Below are 25,778 nucleotides of genomic sequence, written 5' to 3' on the forward strand. Positions count from 1 at the left end.
ATTCATCATTTCTTAGAACATTTGCATCTATTTAGAAAAAGAAATAAAAAGACAACAGAAAAAGAAATAAAACGATAATAGAGAAAAAAAAGTTATACATACCATACCCCTTACCCCTCGCTTTCATTTACCACTAGCATTTCAAACTAAATTTATTTTAACATTTTTCCCCCTATTATTTATTTTTATTCCATATGTTCTACTCTTTTGTTGATATGGTAGATAAAAGGAGCATCCGACCCAAGGTTTTCACATTCATAGAGTTTCATTGTGAAAGCTATATCATTGCTCAATCTTCATCAAGAAACATGGCTACTGGAACACAGCTCTACATTTTCAGGAAGGACTGCATAATTTTGAAACTACCTGGCTGGCTGAATCCTAAACTATACTCATATGATAGCCCCACTCTAACTGGTTGGTAGAAAACCCAGAATTCTTTGTCAAGATCAGTTTTGAATTGTATAAAGCCTTCAAGAAAAATCCATTTTAAACTTAATTGGTCTGGACAAAACCATCTCTCAAGAATTCTCACACACAATATAAAATGTTGCAGCCATCCCTTCTGTCTCCCTCACCCCTTCCAGAGGTGGCAGTCATTGCCTACCTGCCATCACTGCTTCCCTCAGACCCTTGTAAAACCCAAGATAGTAAATAAGAGAATCAAGATGTTCATTTGTTACCAGTCAGACCAATAAGTCAAAATTAAGTATAACTGGCAAAAACGCAGAATAATTGACAAAAAGGTGCAGAGATTTAAGGGCCCAGTCTTGATATGCAGTGTTGGTTATAGGAGCAACAAATGCAGTGCTTTAGGACTGTATGTAGCCCATAAAATCATATTCTTAAAGCCAATCTGGTCCTGTGTGTGTAATCCTATTTTAGTAGGTTTTCATGAGGTTACTTCAGTTAAGGTGTTGTCATGGTCAGGTTCATGTGTCAACTTGGCCAGGTGGTGGTGCCCATTTGTCTGGTTGGGCAAGTGCTGGCCTGTCTGTTGCTATGAGGACATTTCATGGACTTAAATCATATGTCAGCTGTATCCACAGCTGGTTGCATTTGTAATCAGCTAAGGGGACTGTCTTCTGCAATGAGTGACACTTAATCTAATCATTGGAGGGCTTTTAAGGAGGATTCAGAAGAGACAGTCTCTCTTCCTGCTTCAGCCAGCCAGCCTCTCCTGTGGAGTTCATCTAAACACTTCATTGGAGTCATCAACTTCACAGCCTGCCCTATGGACCTTGGACCCTTACATTCCCATGGTTGCCCAGCCAGCCTCTCCTGAGAGTTCATAGTGGAACTTCATTGGAGTTACCAGCTTGCAGCCTGCCCTACAGACCTTGGACTTTACACTCCCATGTTTATGTGAAACACTTTTATAAATTTTATTCTACAGATACTTCTTGCTGATTCTGCTTGTCTAGAGAACTCTAGCTAATACAGGTATGGACCAGGGTGGATCTTACTCTTCTTATTGGAATCCTTTTTAAACAGGATGAATACAAAGAGAAAGCCCTGAAAGCAGAAAGATGAAAGCAACAAAACATGGAAGAGAAGGGAGAGACCAGCAGACACCACCATGTGCCTTGCCATGTGAAAGAGAAGACAGGATTGCTGGCAGCCAGTCTTTGGGAAGAAAGCATTGTCTTGATGATGCCTTAATTTGAACATTCTCACAGCCTTAAAACTGTATGCTTGAAGGCTATTAAGTTCCCATTGTTAAAAGCAATCCATCTTATGGTAACTGCTTTCAGCAGCCTAGCAAATTAAAACAAGTAAATGAGCACATGCTGTCCAGTGGCTTCTGAGAGTTCCAGGTCCATAATGTCAAGGAGCTGGAAGTACTGCTGGTGTGCAACAAATCTGACTGTGCTGAGATTGCTCACATTTCTTCCAAGAACTGAAAAGCCATTGTGGAAAGAGCAGCCTAGCTGGCCATCAGAGTCACCAGTCCCAATGCCTGGCTACTCTGTGAGGAAAATAAATAGACAACTTATTTGAGAGTTGTATTTGTGTTAAATAAAGCCATTTAAAACTCTTCTAAAAAATAAATAGTGCAGCTGTAGTGGAAAATAGTTTCTCAGTTCCTCAGCCATACCTGGATTCCTCTCTTAGGTATATAACTAAAAGAATTGAAAATTGTGACTCAAACAGATATTTGCACACTGATGTTCATAGTGGCATTATTCACAATAGACAAAAGATAGATGCAACCCTAGTGTCTAATAGACACTATGAATGGATAAACAAAATGTGGTATACATACATTATTCAGCTGTAAAAAGATATGGCCTTCTAATACACGTGGCAGCATGGGTGAACCTTGAAGACATCATCATGAGTAAAATAAGCCAAACCCAAAAGGACAAATAGCTTTAATCTCACTTATGTGAAATGCCTAGAATAAGCAAATTAATGGAGACAGAAAGTAGATTACATGTTATCAGGTCCAGGTTAGAAGAAGAAATGGGTAGTTATTGTTTAATGAGTACAGAGCTTCTATTTGGGTTTGCGCCAGTTTGAAACTATTAAGTACCCCAGAAAAGCCATGTTTTAATCTTGATCCAATCTTGTGGGGCCAGACCTATTGTTGAGGGTGGAAAACTCATTGGATTGTTTCCATGGAAGTGTGACACACCCAGTTGTGGGTGTGACCTTTTGGTTGGATTACTTCCATGGAGATGTGACACACTAATGTGGTGTGGCCTTTTGATTACATGGAGATGTGACTCCACCCATTCAAGGTGCATCTTGATTAGTTTACTAGAGTCCTTTTAAAGGGGAAATATTTTGGAGAAACCTCAGATGCAGATGCTTGGAGTTGCTTCAGAGCTGACAGAAACACTAATGTTTGGAGATTCTTAGAGAGCTGACAGAGCAAGCAGGAGATGTTTGGAAATGCAGAGCCCAGCAGACATTGCCATGTGCTTTCCCATGAGAGCAAAGCAAGCCAGAACCTGGAGAGAGTCAGGGAAAGCCAGGAGATGAAACCCAGCCCTGGAGAAGCCAAGTGACGAACACAAGAAACAAGAGCTGAAAGCAATGGAGCCCAGGAACAAGGGATTACCAGATGCCAGTCATGTACCTTCCCAGCTGACAAATGTGTTCCATATCCATCAGCTTTTCTTAAGTGAATGTAACCTCTTATTGGTGCCTTAATTTGGACATTTTCATGGCCTTAGAACTGTAAACTTATAACTTAATAAATTCCTTTTGTAAAGGCATTCCATTTCTGATATATTGCATTCTGTCAGCTTTAATAAACCAAAACAAGGGTGATGAAAAACTTTTGGTACTGGATGATGCTGATGGTAGGACCACATTGTGAATATAATTAATATCATTAAGTTGTACACTAATAAGTGGTTAAAATATTAAACTTTACATTGTATATATGTTATGGCAATACAAATTAAGAAAGAAAAAAAGACCCACACAGCTCATTTTTTCTCCTGTAGTAAAAGAGATGTCTATTTCTTCAGCTGCCCACCAGAAAAGATGATAGACTTACATTTAGGGGGCTTGTACATAACCACACACTATATATTTAAACTCTAAAAATGTACCCAGTCTGGGGAGATGTTCAAATGGCCATATGATCATAACAATGGTGACTAATTTGGGAAACAAAATTTACATTTTCCACCTCAGTTTCACACCAGGATATTTGCTAAGTGAGTAGGTTGATATCAAATTGGATCCTTTTGGACTTCTGGGAAGATGGGCAAATAGAGTAGCTCGAGATTAGCCCTGCTCCATGGAATAAAGAAGAACAGGAGGGTGACTGAGGTGGTGATTCAGGGGGGCAGCTGACCTGGGAGAGCCTTCTGCACCACATAGGGGAGCCCTTGTTGCAGAGGCTGAGGAACAGAGAGGCAGAAAGCTGGAGCCTGGCAGGGAGGCACGGGGCCTGCGGGAGTGCATGGATGGGAGCTAGGGACTAACGAGTAAGCCAAGCCACATTCCTTGGGTGCGCTACCCTCACCAGCATAGCCCCATGACTGGCGACTCACCCCACATCCCACGCACCCAAACAACGTCACCTGTTCCCATTCCCTGCGCTTCAGGTGCCCCCACCCCACCAGCCCCCAGTGCACATACCTGCTCCACACGCCCACTCCAAGTGCAGCCCAACCCACCTCCCCTGAACCCCTCCAGAGCACTACCTCCCCCTCCCTGTTCCCTGCAGGCTGTTGTCAGCATACAGAATCTGCAGGCACTAACCTCCATACCCAAGCTACCCCTGTCCCCCTGCCCATAGTGTTGCACAGCCTCACCCCCCCAGCTCTGCGTATCAGTTTACAGCACTCCTAGGCCCCCAAATGTGCACAGGCCTCCAATCATGTCATTCAGCTCTGGGAACCACACTTTACAGCAGTTCTAGAACTGTGCATGTGCATGGCCCTCAGCCATACTTCCCAGCTCTAAGAAAGTGCTGACCTGCACAGCCAAGTTATATCTGCCCCCAATCCATAAAGGCATAACACCAACCTGCTGCCACAGCTCTACGCATGTGCACAATGGGCCCATGCTTAGGCCAGCGCACACCAGGGTCACACATCCCAGACCAGTACACCCACACAGCTACATCCTCTCTGGTCATTGGGCACACATATTCACAAGCATCAGTGTAACATCCCAACCTGCACCTATACCTACCCTGAAACAAATCACTGCACTGAGTGCCCCACCCTGTACCCTACTCCCTGCTGTACAACCATCCGGCAAATACAAGACCTTAGACTACTGAAAGAAATCAACTCCCAAAGTAAATCAATCAAGATATTTACATGCCACAAAGACAGCAGAAGATCACTAAGCATATCACAATGAAGACAGATATAGCCCTTCCTAATGACTAAATTAAAACATCAGAGAAGACACAGACTATGGAACAATTAATCAAAAAGGTTCATATAACTCTACTTAATAAAATAAGTGGGATAGTGAATGACCTAAAGGAGATCAAGAAGATAGTAGAATATCATAAAGACGAATTTGAAAGGCTAAATAGAAAAATAGCAGATATCATGGAGATTAAAGACTCTGTTGAGCAAATAAAGAACATACTAGAGGCACACAACACCAGATTTGAAGAGACAGAAGAAAGAATAAGTGATATAGTGGATAGGATAACTGAAGACTCAAATGAACAAATGGCAAAAAAGAGGGAAACAACTGAATTGGATCTCAGGGAAATGATAGACAGAACAAAGTGCACAAATATAAGAATCATTTGTGTCCCAGAAGGAGAAGAGAGGAATGAAGGGCTAGGAAGAGTAGTTGAGGATATAATGGGGGGAAACTTCCCAACCCTTATAAAGGACATAAATAAACAAATCAAAGAAGCCCAATGAACTCCAAACAGAATAAATCCAAACAGGCCTTCTCCAAGGCACCCACTAACCAGTCTGTCAAATGTTGAAGAGAAGCAGAAAATCCTGAAAGCAGGAAGAGTAAAACAATCTACTACATACAAGGGAAACTAAGTAAGACTGAGTTCAGACTACTCAACTAGCACCCTGGAGGTGAGAAGGCAGTGGTATGATATATTCAAGATCCTGAAAGAGAAAGACTTCCAGCCAAGAATTCTGTACCGAGCCAAATTTTCCTTCAAAACTGAGGGAGAGATTAAAGTTTTCACAGGCAGAGAAGTCCTGAAAGAATTTAGTCAACAGGAGACTGGCCCTACAAGAAATACTAAAGGAGTTCTGCTGGCTGAAAAAAGAAAACACAGGAGAGGGAGGTCTGGAGGAAGGCACAGAATTAAGAATACCACTAAAGGTAATTTAAATAATACAAAGAGAAAGAGGGAAAAGAATATATAGATCTGACAAATAAAATAAAAAAGGTAAGATAGTGTATTCAAGAAATGCCTTTTCAATATTAACATTCAATGCTAATGGACTAAATTTACCAATTAAAAGATAAAGATTGGCAGAATAGATTAAGAAACATAATCCAGCTATATGTTGATTACAAGAGACTCATCTTAGACACAAGGATACAAATAGATTGAAAGTGAAAGGATGGAAAAATATTTTCCATGCAAATTGTAACCAAAAGAAAGTAGGAGTAGCTATACTAATATTGGACAAAATAGACTTTAAATGTAAAGACATCATAAGGACACTATATGCTAATTAAAGGGTCAATTCACCAAGAAGCTATAACAATCATAAATGTTTATGCTCCCAATCAAGGAGCTCCAAAGAATATGAGATGGACATTGGCAAAACTGAAGGGAAGGAGCGATAGATGTTTCAACAATAATAGTAAGAGACTTCAATACACCACAGTCTTCTGTAAATAGAACAACCAGACAGAAGATCAACAAGGAAATAGACAAGTTAAATAACTTGATATATGAATTAGACCTAACAGACATATATAGGTCATTGCACCCCAAAGCACAAGGATAAACATTCTTCTCTAGTGCTGATGGAACATTCTCCAAGATAGATCATATGCTGGGGCACAAAGCAGGTCTTTACAAATTTAAAAACACTGAAATTATTCAAAGCACTTTCTCTAATCACAATGGGATGAAGCTGGATTTCAGTAACCACCAAAGAATGAGAACATTCACAAATATATGGAGATTAAATAACAGACTCTTAAAGAACCGGTGGGTGAAAGAAGAAATTGCTAGAGAAATCAATAGCTATCTGGAGATGAATGAAAATGAGAATACAACTTATCAGAACTTATGGGATGCAGCAAAAGCTGTGCTGAGAAGGAAATTAATTGTCCTAAATACCTATGTTAAAAAACAAGAAAGAGCAAAAATTGGGGACTTAACAGCACACCTGGAGGAACTTGTGAAAGAACAGCAAACTAACACCAAACCAAATAGAAGAAGACAAATAACAAAGATTAAAGCAGAGGTGAATGGGAGAAAAATAGAACAATAGAATCAATAAAATCAAATGTTGGTTCTTTGAGAAAATCAACAAAATTGATGGGCCACTAGCAAGACTGACAAAGTAAAAAAGAGAGAAGATGCAAATAAAATCAGAAATGAGAAGGAGTGCATTACCACAGACCCTGAAGAAATAAAAGAAATTGTAAGAGGATACTATGAACAACTATATGCCAACAAACTAGACAACTTAGATGAAATGGATAAATTCCTGGAGACACACAAACAAGCTACACTGACTCAGGAAGAAATAGAAGATCTCAACAAACCAATCACAAACAATGAGATTCAATCAGTCATCAAAAATTTTCCTACAAAGAAAAGCCCAGGGCCAGATGGCTTCACAGGGGAATTTTATCAAACATTCCAAAAAAGAACTAATACCAATCCTGCACAAACTTTTCCAAAAAATTGAGGAAAAAGGAACTCTACCTAACTCATTTTATGATGCTAATATCATTTTAATACCAAAACTGGATAAAGAGGGTATAAGAAAGGAAAACTACAGACCAATCTTCCTAATGAACATAGATTCAAAAATTCTCGACAAAATATTAGCAAAATCAAATCCAACAATACGTTAAAATAATTATACACCATGACCAAGTGGGGTTTATACCAGGAATGCAAGGATGGTTCCACACAAGCAAATCAATTAATGTACTACAGCGCATTAACAGATTGAAAGGGAAAAATTGCATGATCATCTTGATTGATGCTGAAAAAGCATTCAGCAAAATCAGCATCCTTTTCTGATAAAAACACTACAAAAGATATGAATCAAAGGTAACTACCTCAATATGATAAGGGGAATATATGAAAAACTGATAGCTGGCATTGTACTCAATGGAGAGAGACTGAAAGCTTTCCCCCTAAGACAGGAACAAGACAAGGATGCCCACTGTCACCACTATTAATCAACATTGTGCTAGAAATTCTAGCTAGAGCAATCAGGAAGGACAAAGAAATAAAAGATATCCAAATTGGAAAGGAAGAAGTAAAATTCTCATTAGTTGCAGATGATATGATACTATACTTGGAAGATCCTGAGAAATCTACAGCAAAGTTACTTGAGCTAATCAACAAATTCAGCAAGGTGGTGGGCTATGAAATTAATGTGCAAAAACCAGTAATATTTCTATACACAAGCAATGACCTAGCTGAGGAGTCAGTTAAGGAAAAAATTCCATTCAAAATCGCAATTAAAAGAATCAAGTACTTAGGAGTGAATTCAACTAGGGACATAAGGGACATGTATACAGATAACTACATAACATTGCTTAAAGAAATCAAAGGAGATCTAAATAGGTGGAAAGACATTCCCTGCTCATGGATAGGAAGGCTAAATATAGTTATGATGTCAATTCTCCCAAATTGATCTACAGATTCAACACAGTACCAATCAAAATTCCAACAACGTACTTGGCAGATTTGGAAAAGCTAACCACCAAATTCATCTGGAAGGGAAAGAGACCCCAAATAGCTAAAAGCATCCTAAAAAAAGAAGAATGAAGTGGGAAGATTAACACTCCCTGGCTTTAAACCTCCTTAAAGCCACAGTGGTCAAAACAGCATGGTACTGGCACAAAGATAGAAGTATTGACCAATGGAATGGAATTGAAAGTGCAGAAATAGACCACCAAATCTATGATCAATAGATTTTTGACAAGGTCCCCAAATCCTCTGAACTAGGACAAAATAGTCTTTTCAATAATCGGGCATGGAAGAACTGGATATCAATAGCCAAAAGAATGAAAGAGGACCCCTATCTTATACCCTACACAAAAATTAACTCAAAGTGGATCAAAGACTCAGAAGAGCTAAAGCAACAACACAAACAGACGTTTGCACACTGATGTTCATAGGAGCATTATTCAGTCGCCAAAAGATGGAAACAAACCAAATGCCCATCAACAGAGAAGTGGATCAACAAAATGTAGTATATACATATGATGGAATATTATGCAGCAGTAAGATGAAATGACATCCTGAAGCACATGACAAGATGGATGAACCTTGAGGACATAATGCTGAGTGAAATTAGCCAGACACAAAAGCATAGATACTGTATGATTCCACTTCTATGTCCAGCATAAAAGTATAATCAGAGGCTTATAATACAGAATATAGGGGGACTTAGAAATACGTAGAAGCTAGAGAGGGCTGAACTGTTAGCTTATGAAGTTGAACTCTAATTAAGAAAATAGATAGGAGTGAAGGTGGTTCTCTAGTGGGTCTATAAGTGATATTACCATATTGAAGATGAACAAGATTGAAAGGGGTTTTATAGACCTATATGTCCCACTAATTAACACTAGAAATATGAATTAGCTTTCGCAAGAATTATGTCAAAGATATGATTCTTGTACAAAGAGTGTTTAAGTTCAGGGTACAGGGGGAAACTGCTATTGCATGCTATGAGCAGCTATGTTCAAAAGGAAACCATCAGCACTAGCTCAGCAACAGCAGAGGTAAATAATGGTGGGAGGGACAAGAGTTAAGAGGAGGTTCAGATTTCCTATTTGGCGAGGGTGTGTTTCTTGGTTTTCTTTCACTTGGGAACAATGAAATTATCTAAAATTGAGAATGCTGATGGACTGTGGACTTTAGGCCCTATACATGCACCCAATGAGTGCAGGTGGCTGAAGGATACACTGATAGAGAAGTAATTTGGTGATGGTTACTTGTGAATGAAGGTTGTGCTGCTCAAAAAGAACAAAGTTGTGAGGCATGCAAAGATGTTAATGAATATGTGGGACATTTGATGAGACAAAATAAGCCAGAACAAGAATGGTATGGTCACCTTTAGAAAATGCTTATAGGAAAACGGAAGCCTAGACTGTAAGCTTTTAGAGCAGACACATTAAGTCTGGAGTGGTTAAAATTATTTCTGGATTTTGAGACACTGTTTTATATATATAACCTGATATTTAGAGATAAGAATGAAGTCGAACAGGTTGGGATTAAAGTAATTCATAGGGGTAAGGAAGACAATGTCCATATTTTAGAACCACACATACTCTTTGAGACCAATGGAAGAAAGGTTTATTTGGTCTGCCACTGAAATTTTCTTTATTGTTCTAGTTCACTAGCTGCCAGAATGCAATATACCAGAAATGGAATGGCTTTTAAAGGGGGGAGTTTAATGAGTTGCCAGTTTACAGTTTTACGGACAAGAAAATATCCCAATTAAAACAAGTCTGGGGCGGGCCATGGTGGCTCAGCAGGCAAGAATGCTCGCCTGCCATGCCAGAGGACCTGGGTTCGATTCCCAGTGCCTGCCCATGTTAAAAAAAAGAAAAAAAAGAAAAAACAAATCTGTAGAAATGCCCAATCTAAGGCATCCATCCAGGGAAAGATACTTTGGTTCAAGAAGGCCGATGAAGTTCAGAGTTTCTCTCTCAAGTGAGAAGGCACATGGCAAACACAGTCAGGGCTTCTCTCTCGGCTGGAAGGGCACATGGCGAACACGGCGTCATCTGCTAGCTTTATCTCCTGGCTTCCAGTTTCATGACGCTTCCTGGGAGGCGTTTTCCTTCTTCATCTCCAAAGGTCTCTGGCTGGTGAACTCTCTGCTTCGTGGTGCTGTAGCATTCTCTGCTCTCTCTGAATCTCCCATTCTCCAAAATGTTTCCTCTTTTATAGGACTCCAGTAAACCAATCAAGACCCATCCAAATGGGCGGGGACATGTCATCACCTAATCCAGCCTAACAACCACTCTTGACTAAATCACATCATCCAGGGAGATGATCTGATTACAGTTTCAAACATACAGTATTGAATAGGGATTATTCTACCTTTATGAAATGGGATTTTGATTAAAACGTGGCTTTTCTAGGCGGCATACTTCCTTTAAAACCAGCACATGCAAAATCTAATTCAACCTATCTGCATAGCTCATTTGAACAATTGAAACACAGGGAGCACAGAATAAGAAAGAGGTCCTTTAATCCCGTATAGATTATTGTAATGCCTGGATACATCCTAGAGTATATTAAGTAGATAATCAAAAAATATTGGCAAAGTCCCCTGAGGGATGGGAGAAAGACTATGAAACTATTAAACCTCACCATCCGGGAATCCCCTGATACTGTGTCAAACTTTAGGGACACCCAAATCAATAGGCCATGCCCTCGATCATGAGGCTTACTCCTGTGAAGCTTATGTAGGTAACAGAGAAGCTTAGACTACCTATAGGCATGCCTAAGAGTTACTTCTGGAGGACCTCTTTTGTTGCTCAGATGTGGCCTCACTCTCTCTAAGCCCAACTCTGCAAGTGAAATCATTGCCCTCCCCTCTACATGGGACATGACATCCATGGGTAAAAGTCTCCCTGGTGATGTGGGAGATGACTCCCAGGGATGAATCCAGACCTGACACTGTGGGATCAACAATTCCATCCTGACCAAAAGGGGGAAAAGAAGTGTAATAAATAAAGTATCAGTGGCAGAGAGAGTTCAAATAAGAGTCCAGAGTACTCTGGAGGTTGCTCTTATGCAAGCTTCAGGTAGAACTTGCTATCTATCATAACCTGCCAAACCCCTACCAGGACCATTCCTGCCAATCCTAAAGACCACTTAGGGCAATATATTAGATTCCACAGGCACTAGAGTAACTTTCCCTACAACCTCTAGATGGGTCCCTGGTCCAGATAAGTCCTGAAACCTAGCCCTGCCTTTCCAGAACATCAGATAGTTCCATCTCCCTACCCCATATTGGTGACAAACCCTTCCAATATGAAAAATTTAGAATTGCCATAGCCCAAACAACCCTAAAGAGAGGGATGGAAAGATCAAAGGTGATGGTGGAGTTATGCAGAGAAGATAGGATTTAACAAATGACTATGAATGATGAATCAATAAATTGATATCTCTTTTAGTCTCCAGTATTTTAGAGCAACTAGAAGTAAAAACTGAAAATTGTGAAATTGCAACCTGTGTCAAACTCTGAAATATGTTTTATAACTGATTGTGGTGCTGTGCTTTGAAATTACAGCTGTTTTGTATATATGTTGTTTTTCACAAAAAAAGAAGGAAAAAAAGTCGATTGTGATGATAAAAAATATTTAAGCCCTCTAGCCTATATTCTGGAGCAGCTAGAAGGAAACATATGAGAGGATCATATGGTAACCCATGACATACTCTGGGATCTGTCCTATAACTAGTTGTTGAGGAGTGCTTTGTAAAACTATTGCTTTTTTATTTGTTTGCTTTGTATATATGTTATACTATACAATAAAAGATGTAAAAATGAAAACAAAATTGAATCCTTTTTTGTTATTTGTTTTAGGTGGAGTTGTGGAGGAGGGAGCTAAGCAGACACTTGCGTTTTGTATACAATATAGGAATATGATGCAAATCCATGATTACGTAGTTATAAATGGAAACAAAGTGGATCAAAGCAAAACAAAAATAGTGGCCCAGTCTGTTGTAGCAAATATGCCCTTAGTGTACTTTAACTGTGGGATGAGACAGAGATGTCAGTTAAGGGAAGGTAATCTCAGCCTTAAATCTGGAGTCAAGCTTTGCCAATACAGAACATCAGTCAGATATAAGATGACTGACTCACTCAAGTACATCCTTCCTCATTATAATCATTAGTCACCGCTTCTGTAATTTAATTTTGGCCCTAATTATCAGTCCCATAGATCAGCACTGTCCAATAGAACTTTCTGCAATGATAGAAATGTTTTATATAGCTGCACTGTTCAATTTGTAACCACTAGCTACAGGTGGCTGTTGCACACTTGAAATATGGCTAGTCTAACCGAGAAACTAAATTCTTCATTTCATTTTAATTAATAAAATTTAAATAGCCACATGTGACTAGTGGTATCAATTGAACAGCACAGATCTAGATTGTGGCCATACACTCTTTTCCTGCCCTGTGGTCACACTGGCCCCACACTCATCCTTTTCCTTCCAGAAGAATCTCCAAGCTGGACTCTTGAGTCATGCTGTATCTTTGTTCTTCCACTAGCATTTGACACTACAGATCTCATATAGATATCTATTATGTATGTATGTTTATGTATATATTTACAATAGACATCTTATTTTCCAAGATAATTTTTCATAACTTTTATTTCAAACAGCAAAACTCCATAGTTATTCAAAATGACAATTAATTAATTTGCAGTAGAACAACAAGGGTAATTTTTTTTCCAAAATGACTATGACATAGAGCCTAGACATGATCAGGGATGGATCATTAGGTTTGGAATCAGAAGTTAGTTGGGTGATCATCTTAATGGCTTCTGTCATCAAGTTCTTGAACATCAAACACAACTCTGTGTCATCAAGGTTTTTTTCCTTCTGTTCATCTCAAACACAACCCATGTCCTCTTCCCATACAATCTCTCTATAAATGGCTAATCTAAAAACTCATTTGATTAAACAATCAGCTTCTATGAAGATATTCCAAGATAAAAGGAGGAAAAGGTGGTAATAAAGACCACATTATCATGGTGTTCATAAAAATTGCAACCAAACAATGCTATGAACATTAAAAAATACAACGACAAAACCAAGCAATCACATCACAAAGTCTCAGCAGAGATGCAAGAGCTCAGGAATGTACGTGAAAAAAGTGGACATAGATGTGAAAAAAATGTAGTAAAAATAAAGCCTTCCTAGTAGTGAAGTCCACAGTGGAAGCAGCACCAAAGAGAATATGCCTTCCTGAAACACAAAGGACATTGAAAAAAGAAGCAAAAAATCAAATGGAAATGAGAATTAAAAGAGTTCGAGAGAAAATAAAGGTTATGAAAGGTATATAAAAGAAATCCAACACACAGGTAATTGATGTCTTGAAAGAAAAGACCTGAAATAATGGAACAGTAAATATATTTAGATACAATTCAAGAAACACTTCTGGAAATCAAACAAGACTTAGTTCTATCTACAGATTGAAAGTGGACATGGCGTCCCAGAAAAAAAGAAAATATTAATCAGACAATATCAACCATCTATTCTTGTGGTTCCCTGAAGGATTATTAGTTTTCTCCTTCGGGATGCGCCATTTATCTTGGAACAGTGCCCTCTGCTGGCTTTGCTGAGATCTGCGAATACAGGCAACATTGCCCGTATTTTCTGGCTCTCTTCTCAGAAAGAAAGCAACCCCATCACATACATTGCAATTTGGGATGGAAAACGAAGCCTAACTTCATCAAAGATGGATTTTTTTTTCCAGTTCTGTTGCTTGTCTTCTTGTTAATGTTTAATTTCCAAGATGAGAAGGAGTAATACTGAGCCTAACATTTGAAATCCAGAAGTTGTGGAAGATTTTTCTTTTTTACTTTTACGAAGCTACTATTTTTAATCACATACACACAAATCCCTTCTTATAATTGTAGTAATCACTTAAAATATGTTTTAAATTTAATAAAAAATTAACTCATAATGTGATGTAGGCACAGGCCAACTTTAAAATTGTGTTGCAAATGTCTTCTTTTAATTCCATCAGCTTATCTGTGTTACTGCTTGTATGATCTTATTTTGGGGGGGATCATCAAAGTCCACGTTAGACCCTGGTCGAGGGGCTCCTCCCCCCATGCTGATGCAAGCATATGGGCTCTAGAAAGTTTGAAGCACCAAGTTCCTTCCTGGTTTAGTGCCTCTTTATTCTGCACTTTCCACCAAAATAAATAACATTTCCCACATGACCCCTTTTCTCCCACCTGCACAGCTTGTCAATCACACAATCTTCCTCTGTATATGCCTTCAAATGTCCCCACACACCATGCATGCTACTCTACCCAGGTAGCTTCCTTCTCACACTCTCAGCCTCCTCTCCCATGCCTTGTGACACACACAGCACTTGCCAAACATGCACACCATTATGTGATTTCAGACACCAACCCCTTCATGAACACTACACATGCATGCGCACACACACACATGCCTTTCATAGAACTGGGAAGTTTAAAAGTAGTACATCCAGATTATAAGGAGAGAGTCATGAGTTTACCATTATTCATCCTTTAAGGTGTGCTGGCCTTCTAGGGGTGAACTATGAGAATATGAAGATTCAGATTCTGGAGTCGGCTCGACTCCACTTCAAATAGGATTAAGCCAGCGTGTAATTATCACCATGGAGGTGCCGGAAGGAAGAGAGGCAGAGAAGACAACCTGGTGCCGACACAGTGCCAGGATTTGAGTGTTGAGCAGCTTCCTCACCTGGACTGCAGGATTGAGATGGGACACTCAACATGTCCACAGGGCCAAGTGCGCTTGTACACTGCCACCCAGATGATCCAGGGTTAAGGCCTCAACTGTCTAGAATAGCTAGAAATGCCTTGTGCTAGTGTTTAACTAGTGGAAGGAAACACAGGAACCACATTTTTGATATTCCAAGGCACTTCCAAAGGTTTTTAGTGGATGACCACCCATGTTTTAAAATACAGAATTCAAAATACCCACAAAGTACTCTTCCTGGTGGACGAGGCTGGCATGTGACAATACACATACAAGCTCTGAGCAACTGCGGTCAGTAGGGAGGAGGCTTGGGATGATGAGGGAAGCCTAAGAGGCAGGTAAATTGGTCCCTCAGGTAAGGACCTAGGGAAGCAAGGGCAGACAGCAGAGTCCTCCCCATTCCCTTCCATCTTGCTGCTAATTTCTTCTTTTGACTAGAAAAATCCAGGTTCTTGCTACTTTACTTGCTCCTCTGCAGGAGGAAAAATGCTAAAGGACTTGTCAAAGGCTAACTCTTACAAATTTCTGGTTAACCTGAATTTGTATCTATCTTCACAGCATCCATTAGAGAAAGAAACACAAAAAACAACACAATGTAGAAAGAGTTAGAAATGAAAATTTTAGAAGTAGAGCACCGTTGAGAGAAGGAATTTGTAGATTAATTATGCAGGTTAGTGCTAGTGACATCCAGAGGGAATATGGAGGGCAAAAGGAGGCACCTTGATATTCCCCTCAGGAGACACCTTTGATTAGGCCCCTGGAGCTCCTCTCTGGGAGAAAGGGGAGAGGAGGTTCTCCTTTGCCCAGACCAGCACTCACCTGGGACCCTAGGACTCCAGGACCCCAACACGGAGGCCATGTTCATCCCCAGAAGTGAGTGGAGCTGCCCAGCTGAGGCTCAGCCCTCCACAGAGCAGACCTGAAGACACTCCCCACAAGGTCAGACTCATGCTTGGACAAGTGGGATAAGATATTCCCACTTTGTTTTTGCTGTACACGTCTCATGTGTTCATCACACATGAACATGGTCCAGAACCGTTCTGGCCATTGGCGATCATGCTTTTGCAATGCAAAACTAATGAATTAAATTTACATTAAATCTAAACCAATGAACTATGTTGCAAATTAAAAGAATATCATTTACCTGATGGTATGTTTGGAGCCTACCAAATCTTGGATCTGCATGTACAGTGTGGGCCAGTTTCCTAACCTCTCTGCACCTGTTTTCTTATCTAGAAATCAAGAGTAAGACTCTCCTCTTCTGCACATGGTTGGGAGGCTTTGTGATCTTATGTGGAGGTCTAGGTGCAGTGTCCTCTATAGAGGGGTGAGCGGTACATGTGCTCATGTGCAGTCCTGATCAGTGCATTTAATGTGCATCACTAAGTTGATTATGGAAGGCCTGCCTGCTGCCTGCTCAATGTCATTCCACTCTCTGGTCTGACTGGGCACTCAGTGATTGGCACATGATAAAATTCAGTTGATGGGGAATCCTGAGGTAGAGTTCGGGTGAAACAGAAAAATGTATGGGTTTGGAGCTGACAGTAATCTTCCTTGTAAATGGAACCAACAAAGCAGAGTGAGGGATGGCAAAGAGACCAGATACTGGGACAGCTGTGAAGCTCAGTTTACCCTCAGACTATACAGTTATGTGAGCCAGTAAATTTGCTTCTTTGCTGAGGACCCTTTGAAATGCAATTTCTGACACCTGGAACTGAGTGACATGCCCCAGTTATTTTTACCCCTAACAGGCAAGTGTAGATTCTCAGGGACCATGGGATATCCTGGAGTGGTTAAAAGGAGCAGAGATGAATGAAGCTGAGAACCTTTTCTGGGTGATCAGCTCGACTCCACTTCAAATAGGATTAAGCCAGCATGTGATTATCACCATGGAGGTGCCGGAAGGAAGAGAGGCAGAGAAGACAACCTGGTACCGACACAGTGCCAGGATTTGAGTGCTGAGCAGCTTCCTGACCTGGACTGCAGGATTGAGATGGGACACTCAACATGTCCACAGGGCCAAGTACGCTTGTACACTGCCACCCAGATGACCCAGGGTTAAGGCCTCAACTGTCTAGAATGGCTAGAAATGCCTTGTGCTAGTGTTTAACTAGTGGAAGGAAACACAGGAACCACATTTTTGATATTCCAAGGCACTTCCAAAGGTTTTTAGTGGATGACCACCCATGTTTTAAAATACAGAAAGAGACATAACCAGCAATAGAAAATGAAGAACACTGTATTGATGTTTATTTCTAATTACAAGAAACAGAGTATCAGTCCCTTATTTTACAAAAATACCTGAAGGTTTACAATTAGGTTCATGGGCCAAAGAGCTTATGTACAGAATGAAGCAAAGCACATGGAATTAGGTTTTGTCTTTTAAGTTAATACCCTGAAATCTTTTAAACATCAGGCCATTTTGCAGTCCCTACAGCTTGTACTGTGACAACACGATCTACAATGAGCAGGTCTCGCCCCCAGAAAGGTGCACTGATTGGTCAATCTGTCAGGTATTAAGTGAAGAAAAGAGAAGACAAAACATCTAGACTGAGGCACATATTTCTTCAAGGTTAACAAACTTTCTGGAACTCCAATGCCTAATGTAACAGAGCTAGCCTAGTAAACTCTAATCCCAAAGCATTTGGCATTTTCCTTCTCAACTTTGTCCAGGTTGCTACATGGAATATTCACTTAGAAAAAAAAATCACAGGTAGAGATAAAAATTCAACAGGCTCCAAAACAACCCTGAGCTGTCCCCTTTACATTCATGTCATTTAAATACAAAAATAAAAGTCAAATGTCCTTCAGCCCTTGGTTTGCTGAGCCAGAAGCTAGCAGACTCAAAGGATTTGTTCTTTTCGTCTTGTTTTTAGGTGAAATTTCCAGCTACCCAGCACAAAGGCAAGTGAGTGAGGGGCTGCAGGAAGTCTGTTGCCACACTAAGGCGGTTTACATTCTTCAACCATTCACTTAGGCTGGAAAAGTACAAAAGACTACGTCAAACCATCTACGTACAAAATTGGAATCAGAGTCAAACTTTTGATCTCTTTAAACACATATTTATAAATAGGAAATACTGCAAATACTAGCTGTCTATTGGAGAGAGGCGTGAGAGAGGGATTATGCCTTAATGGAACTTGTCTACACAAACAGAAAAGAGAAATCCTGGAGGCTCAAAATTGAAAAGGTATTACTTCAAACCAGTGAAGAGAAACAAAGAATAATGGTGTGATTGAAGTCTCCTTCCTTAAAGTGAAGTTCAGTGGAAGCCTGCAGCCAAGCTCTGAACTCAGCTATTTCCTACTTGTCAATTGTTTAAAAGCTTAACTGGATATAAAAGGAAGAAGACGCAATTTAGCATTTATGGTTAAAAATACATTTTACCAAAAATTCAATTTTATAAATAGACAACATCATGGAAAATACTAGCGTGTGATCAGAAAACTAAAATACAGTGTTTCTATTTCATAGACTGACTTACAGCTGTTATGTTACTGACGCTCCTTATATGTCTGTCCTAAACTAGACATGTCAGTTAAGAGCCATTAAATGTTGTTCCTTTGGGAGCACTTCAGCAGGGCAGGTTTTAAGCAATCCAGTGGCTAGCATATATTCAGAGCAAATGATCAAGTGTTCTACGAGTTATCTCAGAAAAGGAAATAATTTTTTTCACCACAGTAGTCTGTGTTTTTGTCAAGGGAGCCCTTGCTGCTTTGCAGAGATCAAAGGTAAAGAAATAGCCACTCTCATACCTGAAAACTTGGCTAAAGGGAAATGGCAATAGGTGTGGTACCTGTGGGAGAAAGGTGGGGGTGGGAGTCAGAGGGGACCCAAGGGAGCAACTCGAGCCAGCGTCTGACTCATCTTCTAGGTGGGGAGCAAAGTGTTGTGCCGCTAAAACAATTCCATGTCCAAAATCATGGTGAGGTACTTTTGACCCCCCAGCCTCTAGCTGCCTTGCATTTGCTGGCTTATGGGGTTTACAGCAGGATGGAGGTCCTAAAGCAATGACCTTTAAATGTCAGTTGGTGTCTGTGCCCTTTTCAATGTTTGTGTTTCTGTCACCATGGAAACTCACAGGACACTGCAGGGATGCAAACCAGGTACCATTTTCTGTTGAGATCCTGTCAACTCCAGAGGAAGATCAGCTGTGAAATGACTCACACCACTGCACTAGGGGATAAGACAGAGATGATTCTAGAATAGGCCAAATGCTGTGAAAAACGCAAGGCTGAATGTGCCCCCGGCGGAGGATGTGGCACTGTCGGTAGACTGTGGGTACTAGGTATGTCTCAGGAAGGCTGACCTCTGTCCTACCAGAGGCAAGGCCAGCCAGACTTGCTTGTTGTGGACGTGACTCTTCCAGAGAAATAAAATCTCCTGTACTGCGGAGGACAAGACATGTCAATAACAGAATTACTGAACACCCGTGCATAGAGAAATGCTTAATAGCCTGTGGCCTGGGCCCACAAAACATGTCAAATGCCTACCACAGTTGACACCTTTTATTTAAAAAAAAAAAAAGTTTTCAAGTATACCGGGAAGGGGTGGGGGTGCTTTGTTATTTGGGAGCTGAATCCACACCATGGTCATCTGCAGAGGGGGGAACTGCCCTCTGGAAACACTGGGGGACCCACATTCAGTCTTTGAATTCTGCCCTTTCAAAACTGTTTCTATGTCCTGTATGAACTGAAAAGCCACATCTCCTAACAGAGGCTGAATACAATATTGAAAACAAAGAAGGAGTGCAAAAAAGTGATCAATACAAAAAAAGTAAACATATCAGTTTTAATTGTCAAGATTATTCCAGGGCAAGAGTCCATTTTGATTACTTCTCTTCGGTTCTTGTTCCTACGTGGCCCAGCCAAGACGATCATTCCAGTTTATTCTCCAATTTGCACTTGGTGTCCATACCCTGCTTGATTTGGCAAACGCAGAGAGGGAGGCGCTCCTGCTGGATTCCTAAGAGCAAATCGTTTCTAGGTCCAATGAACTAGTCAGTCTTGGTCAGTTGGCACTGAATGAACCCATGTCTCTCCGGGTGAGTTTCAAGGTGCAGTACAGATGTGTATTCTCAGCCGATGTACAGACCTCTCCCCTTCATTCCAGTGTAACTTCCTCCAGTCTTCAGCCAAGAGCAAAGCTGAGGTCATAAGGCCACGCGAATGCAGTGGTGCTTGAGTTTGCAAGGCAGAACTCCTTTGTTCAGCTGGTAAAAGTCAACAAGCTGGATCAGGTCAGAGAACTTGGTGTTCCCATCGTCAAGGCTGAAGAACATCTGTCCATCGTCCTCACACTAGAGAGACAAAAGAACACTTTCCAAGTTAGCGGCCAAACCCTCAAGGAAATGAAAGAGGGCCCATATTCAGTGGCAGCTTGGCCTGCCCACAGTTGGATTCCTAAGGGTTACATATTCACACATGGATGCAGCAAAGTGGGCTCAAAACAAATCAGGATGTTAAAGTCAGAGAGCTGGTTTTGCCCCGGGTGCTGCTAAGTCACTGATGAGTATCACTGGATGAGCCAGCTAGTTCTGCGGCCATGGCTGGCTCACCTGTGACAAAGGAAGCACGCACATGAGCTCAAGTTATATTAGCTTGTTTACTTTTTGAGTATCCACTCCCCACAGCATGCTCCATGGAGGATGCCCAGAAACAGGCTCTCATTATGTAACCTCAGCAACATTTTTACACCATCTGAAGCTTACTTTGCTCAGTTCTGAAGCAATTTTTGGATTATAAGTGAGGGATGAGTAAGATCACGAAAATGAAGCAGCTTTCCCAGGTCCTAGAGTGTTTGGTAGCTATTTTGATTAAAAGTGAGGAACTTTACCAGTATCTCGTGGAGAGCTCGAACTGTATTCTTGACATCTATTTTAACTCAATAAGCTTTAGATTCAATAACTGCAATATGGTACAGAATGGAAAAGGCTCACTACTGTTTTAAACCTTTTAATAAACTTAGAACCACTCCTTAACTCCAAAAACACTCCTAGAGCTAAAAGTCCATCCCAGAGTCTGTTTTTCAAGACAGAGGCTGCAATCTTGTCACCCTAAGTCCCATGTTACTCTTATTCTGAATCGTCTAGGATTCAGGGTTATTTGGAAGAATGGTATTATATACTCTGTCTGCCAAGAAATAATTCTGCATTTTATTTTATACTTTAAGGCTCAGAGAATTCTATATCTTGGGACCATGTCACATCAGTGTCAATATTATGCAACAGGAAAACAAAAATGATTGTGAATAAGGCACCTGCCCTTGAATGACAATTCCCACGTTTGTGTGTAATCTTTCATGGGATCTGGGAAACCTGGCTCAAACCCAAGGTCTCAGTTAATGACAGTTACCAGGACTATGCCCCTCACCCTTCACTAGTCCACAGCTTCCTATAATTGCATGCACTCTGGTGACTGAGTGTTTAATGATCCTGAGGTCAAGAAGGTATGAAAAACGCCAGGGTCAACTAAGTGAAACAGGTGTGTTTATTTACCTCAAGCTTCCTCATATCAGTCTGTTAAGGTGGATAGGGAATCTCTGAGAGGAAAATAAGTACCCATCCTTTTTGGCAAAACATCTCTTGGGTTTGTGCGCCACAGGAAACATTTCATGAAAGTTATTATCATTACTTGCAGAATGCATCAGTTCATTATGTAAAATATTGTATATCTTATCCCCCAATAAATTGTCAATTCTAGGAAGTACTAGGATATAACAGCCAAATCTGAACTAAAATTTGAACTTTGGTACACTAAAGTTAAGTGTTACACTATATTAGACACATTTAACCATAACTATTTTGTTAAAAAGAAGTGGTATTGACTCATATCCCACAACTATGTTTGTGGAATTGTCCAAAGAAGAATCTGTCTTCTGATTCAAGGCTCAAGTGGAATGAGGAACACAATTCCTTATCAGCTGTGAGCCAGTTTTTCTACAACCTTCCAATGTAACCTTGTACACACCAGCACAAATCAGACAATTCCTAGATTCAACTGGCCAACAGTCAATTCTATTGCACAACCCACTCACTCCATTCTTTATCACTGCATGTGCTCATAGCCATCTCCTCTTTAGCTAACAGAGCTCTCCTTTGAGTCTACCCATCATCTGACCTTGCTCCTCCTTCCCTGTTGAGCCAGGATCCAGGTAAACAGGTATGTGGGAGAGCCTTGGCACAATATGTTATTTATAGAGATGTTCCACATTTCCAGTTACAAACTTCTAAAGAAACTCTTGCAAGTCTCTCCTCTGTAAGCTGGGAACAGTCTTAATATTTAAGTTAGTTCCCAACTTGGAAATTGCATTAAAAATTAAACTAGAAATTAAAAAAAAGAAGAAGAGAAAAGGATTAGCATGAAAGCATCAGTACTTACAGGTAAGATCTGGAAATTTTTAATTTTCTGATGATGACACAGTGTGAGTACAAATGCCTTTGGATTACTCTGGCTGTCACGGAGGAGAAAAAGCCTGGGAATGGAAAAGAATCAACTTACTATTCACAATTTTAAAAACTTTATAGAATGCATGTGGGAGACCCGGTTTGATTCCCAGACCATGCACCCCTCCCCGTCCCCCAAAAAAACTTAAGAGTGATATATTTGTATTGTGTATATGTGTGTGCTCACATATGCACATACTATACACATGCATCCTAGCTCCATCTGATAAAAGCTGCACAGGAGGTAGCTTGAAGTGATTCCCACTGGCAAAATCTGGGCATCAACATAAATAGAAGTAAAGCATTATGATCTTCTGAATAAAACCAAAATCCATGAGGCCATTCTGGCATAATCAATAAATGATCAAATTACTAGGGTGGATGGAAAATTTCTTCCTTAAAGTAGAACACCAAGCAAATAAATACAGAAGGAATGACAGACTAGAAAATTACCACTTGGCAATCACCACAGTAAAAACCAATTAAGGAAAAAACCTTCCAAATGGATGCTAAAACCAGCAGGGGAAAGTCTGATGAGAAACAGAATTTTCTCATGGTCTCACTGTCTCCCCACCAATACGTACTGATGTAACTTCACAGTGGAGAAAGTGGATAGATACCAGCATCATCAAGTGTTCAATTAACATCACCAATAATGAGAAAAATCCATGCAGAATGCTGTTGGGGATTGAATCATGCTCCCCAAAAGATATGCTCAAATCCCAACCACAGTCCTGTGGATATGAACTCATTTAAAGAATCTTTGAAGATCTTATTAAAATGAGGCCAAACTGAGTCACGGTGGGCCTGGGAGGAGTCCTTACAAAGAGAGGAAATCTGGGTAGAAACACAGACAACTGAGCAGATGTAGAAGCCACAGGAGGAGAGAGAAGATGGCCATATGTTGGAAGTAGGGATTGAGTTACGGGGATTGCCAGAAAGCCACTACCAGAATGCTACATGAAGAAAGCATGGTTTGTAGATTCCTTGAATTTGGACTTCTAGCCTTCAAAACTATGAGAAAATAAAATCTGGTTATTTAAACCAACCAGCGTGTTATTTATTACAGCAGTCCTGGCCAACCAAGACAAGTGCTTGCTGACACGGTATACTGAAGAGGCTATGACATCACTTCTAGTGTGTTCCTGCCAAAAATGCATATAACTGATTTAATCACAAGGAAAGAAACTAGTCCCCCACACCAAGGGACATTCTACAATGAATGGCCTGTACTTGTTAAACATGTCAAGAATGAAGGACAAGGGAAGACTGAGGAACTGTCTGTCCCAGGATTAAGACCAAGAAGACATGCTAGATTTAAGACTGTATTTAGGAGCAAGATAGTTTATTTCCTTTTGCTATAAAGGATGTAAGTAGCACAACTGGTAAAATCTGAGTAGGTATATATATTGGCTAATATCCATGTTATTTTCCTGATTTTCTGAACTGTACTATGGTTGTATAAAAGAAGTTATAGTTTTTGGAAAATATATACTGAAATAATTAGGATTAAATTGTCACAACTTACTTTCAAATGGTTCAGAAAAAAATAGCAGAGAGAGAGAATGATAAAGCACATTAGCAAGTGGGATACCTGGGTAAAAGATAGACAGAAGAGTTCATTATATTCTTGTAACTTTTCTATAGTCTTGAAATTATTTCAAAATTAAAAAAAAGTTTAAATGAGAAAAGCATAGCATTGTTGTTTTTACTTGAACAAATCTGAAATTAGCTGATAACAAAAAAAGGGGTAAAAGCCCTAAAACCCTAATGCAAATCATGAACAAGAAATGGACTAAGAAAAATGTACTTTAAAGGTATAAGAAATAAAACTACAGGAATCAGCTAGGCCAACAGTTTTAAGATTGTAATGTTAAGAAGTAAAATAGTTAAAGAAGAATGGGAATCCTTACTCTAAAAAGGTAAAAAAGATTTTACTACAAGACTTCTCAGAGACTTTAAAATGCTAATATTCATTGTGACTCTCCAAAGGAGGCCACAGTGTGGAGTGCGTTCCAAACTCACCTGACCCTACCAACTTTTTACAGTATTTCTCAGGACCCACATTCTTTAGAATACACCATGACAAGACCACCTAGAATGGATTCCATGGTTTGGTTCAGGCAGTTTAGAAGGATCAAAGTGAAGAATTTTGGATCAGTAGGTAGACTGTACCCTGCAGGAGAAGAGAAGCTAGGATGACCAGAAAGTCCTGTTCCTTCTCTAGGCAGAAATGCATGCCAAGTTCTTCCTTCTACCTCTAAGATCTGTTTTCTTTCCTCTAAGTAATTTCATTTCAAAATAAGCCATTATTACTAGTAGAAATCTAGAAGTTTATAGGTTCTAGAAGCACACAGAGAAAAAGCCAGTGCTGCTCCCCTTTCTCAACTGTTGTCTTAACTGCTTGCCATTTTCCTTCTGGAAATATTAAGCTGCAGGATGAATGAGCAGCCAGAGGCACAGAGGTGAGAGAGCATACTATCTGTTTTGGAGTTAGGGACTGGAGCTCTTGAGGCTGGGAGTTTATAGGTAGTACTTGAAGGTCATTTCTCTGAAATGCTTCCTAAAGCTGAGAAGCCTAGAGGAGTAAAAAGAGCATGGCTTTGGAGTCAGCAAGAATTCTGGATTTGCTACCTTTTAGCTTCGTGATCATGGGCAAATTACCACCTCAGCCTCAGTCTCTTCATCCACAAAAAGGGAATAACACCTCCCTTGCAAGACGGTTTGGAAGATTATGGCTGTGGCACATAAAGTGCTTTGCACTCCAACACTTGGATGGTAGCTTGAAATAATAATAGTCACAACAGCAAAATATGAAAATCCAGTTCGACAAGAAATTGACAAAAGAAGGATAACCAAGAATGCAAAAGTCAAGTGAGCGTAACAAGGAATGCAATCCATAACAAGGAATGCAATCTGGTGTGCAGAGTTGTAAACTGACCCCAAAAGTGTAAGAGTACCAAACCCTGAGAGTGCAGGAGCAGAAGGAATATAACCATGTGTCCCCTAGTGATGATGATGGGACACCAGAGAATCATCAGCAGAGGGGTTATGGAGCCAGATTTGTCACTTTGTAAAGATAGTTCTCTAGGTTCGGGAATGGGCTGTAGCCAGCAAGGTGAGCAGCAGGAATTCCTGCAGGGATGGTGGGACGTGTGTGCCCACACACTCATATGCTCACACAGATACATACACATGCACACATGTGTGCATTTC

At 40.2% G+C, this 25,778-nt stretch overlaps 1 protein-coding gene and 1 long non-coding RNA gene across 19 annotated transcripts in view; one reads left to right on the forward strand and one right to left on the reverse strand.

The window, feature by feature from the left end:
- LOC143648801 (uncharacterized) overlaps window positions 1-25,778 on the forward strand; it is an 82,368-nt gene that overhangs the window by 25,459 nt on the left and 31,131 nt on the right. The window contains exon 4 of one of the 5 annotated variants that reach the window (XR_013158824.1): window positions 17,995-18,915. The exons of the other annotated variants lie outside the window; for them this stretch is intronic. This is a non-coding gene — a long non-coding RNA (uncharacterized LOC143648801). Of the gene's footprint in view, window positions 1-17,994; window positions 18,916-25,778 lie in introns of those variants that run through there. 5 annotated transcript variants of the gene reach the window in all.
- Window positions 19,896-25,778, reverse strand: part of GRB10 (growth factor receptor bound protein 10) — a 242,892-nt gene continuing 237,009 nt past the window's right edge. For all 14 annotated transcript variants that reach the window (XM_077119279.1, XM_077119255.1, XM_077119245.1 and 11 more), the window contains 2 exons: window positions 22,498-22,591; window positions 19,896-20,417 (listed from right to left, as the gene is read on the reverse strand). In XM_077119279.1, the coding sequence (XP_076975394.1) occupies window positions 20,271-20,417; window positions 22,498-22,591 (241 nt within the window). In that variant the 3' untranslated portion in view covers window positions 19,896-20,270. The remainder of the gene's footprint in view (window positions 20,418-22,497; window positions 22,592-25,778) is intronic.

The sequence above is a fragment of the Tamandua tetradactyla genome, chromosome 1 (assembly GCF_023851605.1).
Source record: "Tamandua tetradactyla isolate mTamTet1 chromosome 1, mTamTet1.pri, whole genome shotgun sequence".
Lineage (NCBI taxonomy): Eukaryota > Metazoa > Chordata > Mammalia > Pilosa > Myrmecophagidae > Tamandua > Tamandua tetradactyla.